Raw genomic sequence first — 10,417 nt, 5'->3', positions numbered from 1 at the left:
TCCGAGCGCGGTGCCCTGGATCCGCACTGATCAATGGCTGTCCTGCTAATTGTATAATAAACACACTGATGGGGCGCTGCTACAAGGGCACCCGTGTAGTGGCACCGCGTGTGATTTGGTTTGCACCTAACAGGCTGAATACCTTTAATTGCGCAGACACTGATGAAAAGTCGATAGCGGTTAAAGCAGCATCACTAACATGCTCACATCCATCTGTATCTCTCTTCAGTTTATTCCAGGATATTACGGGCAGCATAATGACAGTGTCACGCGTTTGATCTCTGTAGTGTAAAGGTGAGACACCACATGTAGTGAAAAGAAATATTTATTTTGAAAAAAACTAATTTATGTGTTTACATGCGTATGTGAAAACAGCCTCGACATGGAGGAGGTTTAAACAAACACAGTGAGATGTTAAACAAAGAGTAATTTAACCACGAAACGATAATAAATCAGAGGGTGGAATGGCATAGGTCTAAATTCAATTGTAGCGCCTCGTTCGTGCGCGTGATGGCGTGTGGCTGTTGCAGAGGTGAGAGTGTGTAACACGCGGAGGGAGGGGGGCGCACGTCTCTCTGACTTTTGTGAGGCTGCTCTCTGATTGGCTCTTATTTGAGGAAGCGCAGGACTCTTTGAACTAATAAGCGCCTCCCCGTCGCTCTAAAGGACATTATAATGCAAGGGACCCCCTTTTTAACCACAAACCGAATTTTCCTTCATTTAGAGCATATATGCTTGGTAAATTGCTTCAAAGTTGCAGTAGTAGTTTTTGGTACGGTTCGCCCTGGAGCGTTACGCGATGCTTTCTCATGCCGACCTCCTGGATGCTCGGCTTGGTGAGTTATCAGCTCTAAACAACGGCCCTAAACTCCACTGTAAGATTTCAACTTATTGTTTCACATTGTCACTTGATAAATAGCCTTTGTGGTTAATGATGTTAGTCGCTAACTGCTTTGGTGCTATTTTGTAATAATTATAGTTGATGATAAATTGACTGGATTTATTGTTTGTCTAACCAGCTTTTCCTCGAGCAGTGAGTACTTTAAAGAGCGTGCGTTGAGCTGTGCTGTTCTGTGTGGCTTTTAGGGATGAAGGATGCTGCGGAGCTGTTGGGACACAGAGAGCCCCTCAAGTGCCGCCTGGGTGGGATGCCAGAGCCCGGACACCCGGGAGACATGGCCCCTGGCGCGGACTCAGTGGAAGGCACCACCATGCTGCCCAGTGAAGACATTGCCACGGTGGGCTCCAATGCGGGAAACATGACAGTGAATGGAAAGGAGCAAGAAAAACAACCGCAACCGCCACAAAGCTCCAGTCAGACCGCGAGCCAACAGAAGCAGAAGCGGCACCGGACGCGTTTTACGCCCGCGCAGCTCAACGAGCTGGAGCGCAGCTTCGCCAAGACGCATTACCCTGATATTTTTATGCGTGAGGAGCTGGCTCTGCGCATCGGCCTCACAGAGTCCAGAGTTCAGGTGAGTCTTCAAAATAAGTTCATCTTTTTAGATAAACACACGCCCATCTTTAATTTATCAAGTCAAAAGTGTAGGTCCACTTTTCCATTATTGTACACAGGTCTGTAAACATTATGGCCTATTTATGTGCGTTTATTCTTATTGTGTGTTTACACTCTTACAGTGTATTGGTTTTATATTTTATATTAGTGTTTATATTTTACATGATATTTATAATATATTCACAGTTTGTTTTGATCGTGCTACTTTCTGGGAGAATATTGATTTACATTTTAAATACATATAATTACATTATTAGAACTATTAAAATTGAACGTGGGCTCGAGAGATTCAGAATAGATATAAATGTATATAAAATAAATAGTCTTGTCCCCAAACTGGGCTTTAAGTAACAGAATTGTTCTTCTGAACGCCTTATTAGTCGCTGATGTGGCATTGATGCAAATGATCCCATTGAAAGCAATAAAACAAACGCCACTATTAGTCACTCTAACAGTGTGTGCTGGTGGCTGGATTGTTGAGTAAAAGGAGCTGCAGGACTGGGTCATGTGCTGTTGATAAACACAGGTCAGAATGCGCGTGAAGGACCGCGCGTCACGCGCTCGGGTCTAAAATGCTCCATCAGCGACGTCTTAATAGAACTCCAGAATATATTGTACTTTTTTAATGGAATGAGAAATTGCATTTTCTTTCCATGGGTGTAATGGCTTTGGGACGTTTCACGGATGGCTGAGCGAAATGAGAGCGAGATCTCACTTTTAATATAGGCGCTGCTCACAGCCTCGCGCGCGCATTAATCACGCGCTAACGCGGTGAAATCTCTATAAAGCTCGATGTCTGCGCCGCGTGTTGTTATTTCTATTGTGCATGCCCTTGGTTTTATCTCCACACCGTTTATGCACAGTACTGCTGTAGATTTATACCGCTCTGTGGCCTAACACTGAGATTTAAACAATGATCCTGAAAAGGCTCTAGGAAAAATCACTGTTGTTTATTGTTTGGCTTTTTTTCTTTAGGATCATTAAAACAATTCAGTTATGTCACAGGTTTGGGTTTATAGTGAAATTTGCAGATTACATGCGGCCAGGAGAAATTTAAAACTATGGTTAAAAATGTTGGGAGGATTGTAATGTAACAAAAAACACCACAATTAAAACGAATGTAATTTATTACAATAAAATAAGGTTAAAATAAAATAAACTGAATAAAACTAGCTAATACATTAAATGTCCATGTCTGTGAGCCTGAGGAGACCAGGGCCAACAGGAACAGCATGACTCCGGCTTCGTTCTGCTCAGTCTATTCTCCGCTTCTCGGCCCGTCCCGTGGGCGGCCGCCAGGTCCTCCCGTGCAGACAGCACCAGGGTCAGCACATCCAGCACATCCCGTACACAACCCCGACCCCGGAGCTTAGGCTCCTCCACAGTGAGCTCCACTACAGCGCACCAGCTCCTCACGGCGCTCCTATACCCGCTCTTGCTCCTGTCAGACGTCGTGGTGTCGGTGCCTCTTCTCCCGCGCGTCCGGCTCCTCCTGGTGACTTGACTCTCACACCGGGTCCCTCTACCGAGTCTCTTCCGTTTCGTTCAGTTCCATTTCGTTCTCGGTAAGGCCGGGACCCTTGTGTCCTGCGTCTCTGTCCCGTGCCACTGTCCCTTCCGCATTTATGGTTCATGGGCCGCGCCACAGAGCAGGTGTGTGCTGTACGCGCTTGGATTGGCTGTATGGATCTCGTGACTATGCGCAACAAGCAGAGGAGGGGGAAGTAAAATCATGCTATAAATCAAACACTAAAAACATTCCATTTAATACACATGATAAAAACAACTAAAACCAGCCCCACTCCGCCTCGTCACAGTTGCACAAACAAAAAGCAGTTTAGCAGTGAGGTGACCTAAGTGACCTTATTCCCATTACATCAGGTTAGACAGATTTACCTGTGCCTAATCCTGTCATAGCTCATCCCATGTTTCTGTTGCAGGTCTGGTTTCAGAACAGACGCGCTAAGTGGAAGAAGCGGAAGAAGACCACCAACGTGTTCCGTGCTCCGGGCACGCTGTTGCCTACTCCGGGCTTTCCCCAGTTTTCGGCTGCGGCTGCAGTGGAGAACAGCCTATGCTCCTTCCACGCAAATGACTCCCGTTGGGCCACGGGCATGCCGGGCGTATCCCAGCTCCAGCTGCCTCCAGCACTGGGCCGTCAGCCTGGCATGGGACAACCTCTATCCCAGTGCAGCTTGGGGCCTGGGCCCCCATCCAACTCCATGGGCCTGTCCAACGGTCTCACCTCAAACGGCTCCGGCCTGCAGTCCCATCTCTACCAGTCCCCGTTCCCAGGCATGTCGGCGTCTCTTTCTGGCCCCACAAACGTGTCAGGCTCACCGCAGCTGTGTAGCTCCCCGGACAGTGACATGTGGAGAGGGACGAGCATCGCGTCATTGCGGCGCAAAGCGCTGGAGCACACAGTGTCCATGAGCTTTACTTAAAGTGACTTTTGTCAAACCCCTGATCTAGGCCTCTGCTGTGACACCCTGCGAGAAAAACATGGTCCAAAACTATCAAACTGATGCACGGACAGGAATGGCTGCTTCGGGGTTATTTATCTTGTAATTCAAATGGATTTTAACACTTACTGATGGTGAATACTATTGTAATGACATAGACTATAGGCCGTTTGCGAAGAGCCAAACAGTCGTTGTATTTATGTTTTTGGGTGCGTCATGACGCACACATGTTATTGTGTTCAGGTGAAGTTGTGTTATGTCAAACGGTTATTTATTCTGGCAATACTTGCTAGGACCTACTGCACTCGCACCACGGGACCTGTGCACGTACATTGTGTCCTCGGGTTATTTGGACTAAGTTGGCCTGAGGGCAGCCCTCAAGAAGGAAAAAATACACTTAGCGTCAGTGGCCTGCGCTGTGCGGATGTTGTGTGTACATAAGACATTCTTACTCTGTTCCTCTGGTCTTTTTGTGACATGTTTAACTTATTGTATGTGCTATTATTGAGGCATTTCCTAAATGTTTGTTCTCATATCAAAATGCACCACTGACGGGTTTGTACAAATTTAAAATGACAAACAATAAAAGTAATTTTCAAGATTGTCAAACCACGAATGATTTATTTCTCTGTTAAATTGTGACAAGGTGATGGTAGATTTTTGTCAGACGAACAGTCCAGAGGCGCACGGCCACGTGTCCTGTCCCTGTGTGTGTCTTTTATAAGACATAGGCCTGTATCCTGTAACCAGGATGTATGTGTTTACTCTTATGTTGTTTGAAGCGAACAATTAGAGCTAATTTTTATTATTGTAAAATTCGACCTCGCAGAGGCTCATAGCTGTGCACGCGTAAAAGGCTCATGGCGCACGCGTAAAAGCGCATCCTGAATCCTCCATCTAACAACTATTTAAACGTTTTTAGTCAAAATTAATTGGCGACATCGCTTCCTCTTCTTTGTTTCACGTTTTAACACAAATGATGCGCAGTTTAAACACACAGTGGGTTGTTTAGTTCGTACCTTTCCACGACACTTTCTCATTAAATACGCCACAAAAACCTAGACTTTGTTTGTACTGAGATAATTCGACGTTCAAAGCGCAGTTCCTTCGTCAGTAAACACACTTTTCCATTATGAAAGAGTGCGTCCCTTGCTGTCTGTGTCAAAGTTTGTAAGTGTCATCTTGAGGCTGGAATCACACAGCTCGGATTAATCAGCGTGTTAACCTCATCTCGTGTCAGCGCGGAGGCCAATTTACGGTCACGGGATGGTAATTGATGAGATACGGTTTAGCACAAGCAGCCGCGCTGCCTGTAAACTTATAATTAGACTTTCTGTAACAATGCTGCGGGTTAAACAAAGAATTAATCACAATTATCAAAAGAGTATTACTTTCCTCATATTAAACAGTCGGTTTCCACCTTTTCTATTAACATACGTCGCTTGTCGTAATTTGCTGAATTATTGAAAATACCAGCCTAAGTCAAGACCCTGGAAATAATAATTTATTCATCTCAACCGTATATTTCCAAGCCTGGTGTTTCTGTTGTATCCAATTAGCCCTGAAGAATGCCAAACAGCAAATCTATTTTGTATTTTACTTCATGCGCTGTTTACATTTGAGAAGTGCGCGCGGGGTCACGTGTAATTAATGGCACTGGTATATTTATTTAACATAAAAATAACACCGAAAAACATATACAGGCCTATAATGTCATTGTTAAATGTCATTATGCATTTTTAGACTGTTAAAGTATTTTAATCAGAAAGTTAACTTTTGATGTTTTAGCCAAACTTTTGCTGCTTGTTTTGATAAAGTTGGATCTACTGTTCATTTAGTTTAACCCACTGTGAGCAACAACGACAGGCTGCTTTTGATGCAGATTTGGTCCAGATTAAACAACAGTGGCCAGTAAAAATATGATATAATAATGAGATAAGCACTAGGCCCAGCGCCTCAAGATGGAGATGGGCCTGTTAGTGTCATGAGGCTGAGCAAAGAGGAAGAGATGTGCAATAGTGTAATACAAGTGTAATATAAAGAAGGGAACTGAGGGAGCAGTAGCGCCCCCTGTTCTTGCAGGGTGGGGCGGGGTGTAGGGCTAGGACCCATCATTGCTGCTTGCGGATATACTTAGATCTTTTTTTGGTGTGTGTTTAAAAATCTGATAATCAAAAACAGACATTTAATCAATAGATGTTTGTGGCAGCCTAACTGTTGTATTTGGAAGACAAAGTACAATTAATTTTATAATAAGTCTTATAATTTTCTATAATCTGATAACTGCAGAAATCAGACAATGATCAGATTTGTAGCACGCCTGTAAGCCGTTGTATTTACCTCCTTGTCTGATGTGGTCCTGCTCATCGCGGCCAGTGCTGTGTCCTGGGCTGCAGTAACAGATGTGAAATCACATTACCCAAACGCAGCAATTAGTCTCACTCGCTTGTGGGTTAATGAGTTTGTGGAAATGTGCGACCCATTCCTCATTAGGTAATTTCTCATGCACTGATGAGAGAAGGAGAGGAAGACACGTGGATGGCAACTCTGCACTTCTTGCTACTGTCAAATGCATGTCTCCAGATGTAAGGGGAGTAACATCTGAACAATTTCCTTATGATTAAGTACAGGACAATTGGTGTTTTTCGGATTCAGATAACAATGTACTTAACCATGAATATCCAAAAGGTAAATGCATAAATGTGGAACCTGATCATTTTATTGACCAGACCCAAGAAATCACCTTAGTGTCAACAAAAGTAATCATTTTAACAATATTCATTTCAGCTGTAGCTCTCTCTGTATTAAATATTACCCAGGATTATTGCGACGTCATCTGAAACCCAGCAATTCCTCCAGGATGGTTCACGTGCCTCTGAAATAAATGGGAAATTCCAGTACTCACCCCTGTAGTGGCTGTTAAATGTCGTCATTAAGTGCGACTGTTGCTTATGTGTTGTCGGACTCAGGGCAGACCTCTGTCAACACACAATGGAGCACTACAAAAGAACCAATTAGCAATCAATTAGTGACATGTTTGTGTCCTGCACCTTTTATGAGCTGCAGTGGAGAGCAGGTTACCACTCTGCAGCTCCCATTCACACAGAGCAGCTGCCGGCCTACACGCTGAATGCTTTTCACTGAGTTATGGTAGCTCAGGGATGCTATAGTTTGAAGAAGACACATGCAACATTCTTCTTAGATGTGTAACTTAAAAATGAAGCATGTTTTTTTTTACCCCTTTGCTTAGGGAAGTGTTTTAATTAGAGTAATACAAACTTTATTTATAACTTAATTACAGCCCAAAGAATTTCATCAAGTCTTAATAAATAAAAAAATAAAAAAAACACACATACAACTATAACTTGTTACAGAAAAAATGAACGATGACATTTATAATTAGCCATAATAGTTTGCATACAATTTGGGCAACTGCTAATAATGCTATTAAAACTGAATGATTACTAATTATTATCATTAAAACACATGCCAACCTACAACAAAAGTGTATATTACAGTGAGTGTTTTCTTATTTTAAACATATACATAGTGTGTTTGGATACTTAAATCCTTTCTGCTTATTAAATAAATTTACAGGCCATGTTTATTTCTTTTCTTGCAACTACAACAGCTCCGTTGAGCCGTGGTGTATTGTCATCCAAGCACTTTTAAACAGACTTTTAATAGTTCTTCTGAAACAACACACAAACTATATCTTCTGCACAGAGCAAGTTACTGATATACCTGGTGCTAGTGACAAAAGAGATATGGAAGTCCAACACTGGGTAACATTTAATTAGCTATGTAAATACACACATACACATATATGTTGGTTTGTGCGTTACAACAGCCTGAAACAGAGTAAGAAAGCACAGTGACATCTGGAGGAGAAGTGGCAAGAGGAGCGAGTGCCTTTCATAATTACAAGTCTGCATCTCAACCAGCTCCATCCATCATCATCAGGACCAACATCTGCTCTGAGCCTCTGCCCCCTTTAAATCTCCCTCTAACCCCCCCACCCACACCTCCACCCCTCCTCTCCCCTCTCTTATACTTCCCTTTCCTGCTCCACTCTCACCCACAGCCGCTTACAACCATCCTGACTCATATTCAAAGTAGCCCCATTACAATTTGTGGCATGTGTGTGTAGATTTGTTTTGCTTGCCACCATCCTTAAAATCAATATTTAATGATGATGTTATCAGTGCTTTTATGTGTAATTTAGCCCAAGTGTCAGTATGAATGAGACACTGTCAGTTTTATGGCGTCGAACATTTATTTTCTGTTAATGGCTGCTCCTGCTGCTGCACAAAGTGAAGCCCAGTGGAAGTCTGATGGATCTGTCTGTTTGATATGCTCATGCATGCATACATGGCCCTGCTGGAGAACACTGCATATTTTATCACACAAGCCTATAGAGCAAAGTATAGTACAGGGTGTGACTTTTGCAACGAGTCAGTAAGGGCAGATTTTATTGTTGGTTTATTGCTTTTTTATAAAACAAAAACACAAAACCAACAATCTTATACTATCTACTGAATCTTTTACTTTATTTTATTTTATTTTACAATTAGTTTGATCATTGTTTAGCTAAATGTTTCACAAAGCTCCTGTGTGGCCTTTTGTGGAATACTGTGAGAGTGAGAGTGTCTTTGGCTGTTAATAAGGTTTTAATAAAAGTTTTCATACAAAGTAGCTCCAAGAAACTGAGGTCCTGCTCAAAACATTGCTTCAACATTGAGTCAAACAAACTTAAGCATGAGCTGTGAAGGCCTCCATTAAGAGTAATTAAATTAAGGGCTTGGGTGGAGGAGGTTAAATGGGAAAGTATGTAAGTACATTTTACTTCACCTCCTACTCCTTTTGAACACAAAAACTGTAATGCTCTAAAAACAATATTAATGATTTGTGTGGCATCTTTCACCCACAGAGTTTTACATCACGTTATTCATAGACTCCGCACTCGGGGGTGGTAAGCTCTACTTCTGTAGCCACATCTGCCCAGCTGATGAAAGTAAACTGTGCCACTGGCCCTTTTTACCACCACCAATCGCTCTCACACCACATCCATACTATGCAATGTGAGTGAAGTGTCTTGCCTAAGCACACAACAACATTTTTGCACTACAGCCACGTCTTTCATCCAAGTACTAACCAGGCTTAACTCTTAGCTTCCGAGATCGATATTGGATATTCTTATGATGGAATGGCTGCAAAACCGTTCAAATAAACACATGTCAATGAGTGAAACTATCACCAAAGGCAGGGCTGTACATGTGTTTCATAAATCTTCCACCAAGCAACCATGTCACCAAAAGGTTTATGGTCTGACTGGAAAAAACCTGACCCGGAGCAGAAAACTGTGGCAAACGCATGTCAGAAATGGAAATGAAGTCTCAGGAATTATAGAAAGTTCAAAGTATATCTGTATTAACCTGCAGACGTGAGGATACTGCACGGCTCCAGGTGAAAACAGATGGGAAGAATCTGTGCTTTGTAACATGTAAACTGTATAAGATAAAGCTTGACAATCTTAAACATCTGTGTATACATTTAAACATTTGCCAGGTGCAAACATTTTTCAAACCCACCACAAATAATTTTCCAGATAGAGGTGTGCTGGCCAACACTGTTGAGTGGTAATAATCATGATAGTTTTCTCAGTCATATTCCTCCCAATAACAACCTATTTTTAATCCAATTAGGAACAGTAGCGTGAGAGGCATAATACCACAGCCCGGGGGACAGATGAGAGAAAACGCAGGACATTTATCCCGACAGTCAATATTGGATTTCTCACCAAGCAGCTGTGCCTGACATTCTCTACCTCTGCACAGTGATCCGTCCTGATTAGAGCAGCTTTTCTACTTTATCAACATTCATTATGCGAACTGCTCATGCATGGCCACAAAAAGCAGCAAAATCAAACCTACTTGTCATATATGTTCTTCCCCAAAGGAATGTTTTTAAATGTAAAGCGTATAAGGGCCAGTGTATCAGGCAGATCAAAATATTTATTCTGTAGACAAGTTTAAGTTAAGTGGTAATCCCCAAACATGAAGGAACCATATTAGAACCATATGTGGAATTATATACTGCCTCTGCTACATATAATGGAGACATTTGCATATAAGAATATTACATTTGGTTTATCTTGAAGCAAAAAGTATGAGTACATGTATATCTGTGTAATCCCTCAGTCGTCCAGGTCTGATCCGTAGTAAAAGCCAAAAGTAAAATGTGTCAACTGGACAAAAAGTTGTAGGAGTGAAGACGTTTCGCTGCTCATCCAAGACACTTCTTCAGTTCTGGTCAGATTGTTGGTGGACACTGTCTTATTTCTATCTGAAAGGAGGAGCTGACTACACTGAAACTGGAAACAGCTCTCAGAGATCTTAGCCAGAGAAAAAAAAATGATTTGAGAGACCAGAAATGAAGA

At 42.4% G+C, this 10,417-nt stretch overlaps 1 protein-coding gene across 2 annotated transcripts; it reads left to right on the top strand.

Moving 5' to 3' along the window:
• The first annotated feature begins 722 nt into the window (after window positions 1-722).
• On the top strand, window positions 723-4,583 carry LOC117376584 (homeobox protein orthopedia-like). 2 transcript variants are annotated; one of them, XM_033973097.2, is made up of 3 exons: window positions 723-836; window positions 1,087-1,475; window positions 3,457-4,583. In XM_033973097.2, exons 1-3 carry the CDS (start codon window positions 800-802, stop codon window positions 3,958-3,960), a joined length of 930 nt encoding a protein of 309 aa, XP_033828988.1. In that variant the 5' UTR covers window positions 723-799; the 3' UTR covers window positions 3,961-4,583. The 2 variants fall into 2 exon arrangements, with proteins under 2 accessions (XP_033828988.1, XP_033828986.1); XM_033973095.2 differs by having other exon boundaries at window positions 723-875.
• The last annotated feature ends 5,834 nt before the right edge of the window (window positions 4,584-10,417 follow it).

Source organism: Periophthalmus magnuspinnatus, chromosome 9, assembly GCF_009829125.3.
Source record: "Periophthalmus magnuspinnatus isolate fPerMag1 chromosome 9, fPerMag1.2.pri, whole genome shotgun sequence".
Lineage (NCBI taxonomy): Eukaryota > Metazoa > Chordata > Actinopteri > Gobiiformes > Gobiidae > Periophthalmus > Periophthalmus magnuspinnatus.
Note: the sequence above shows the minus strand (reverse complement) of the source record. Positions and strands in the feature narration are given on the sequence as shown.

Bases quoted from the DNA above. Each gene is read 5' to 3' on its own strand.
- LOC117376584 (XM_033973095.2), top strand. From the start codon at position 800: ATGCTTTCTCATGCCGACCTCCTGGATGCTCGGCTTGGTGAGTTATCA. The intron at 876-1,086 runs GTAAGATTTCAA...TGTGGCTTTTAG, and splicing joins CAACGGCCCTAAACTCCACT to GGATGAAGGATGCTGCGGAG. The intron at 1,476-3,456 runs GTGAGTCTTCAA...TTTCTGTTGCAG, and splicing joins TCACAGAGTCCAGAGTTCAG to GTCTGGTTTCAGAACAGACG.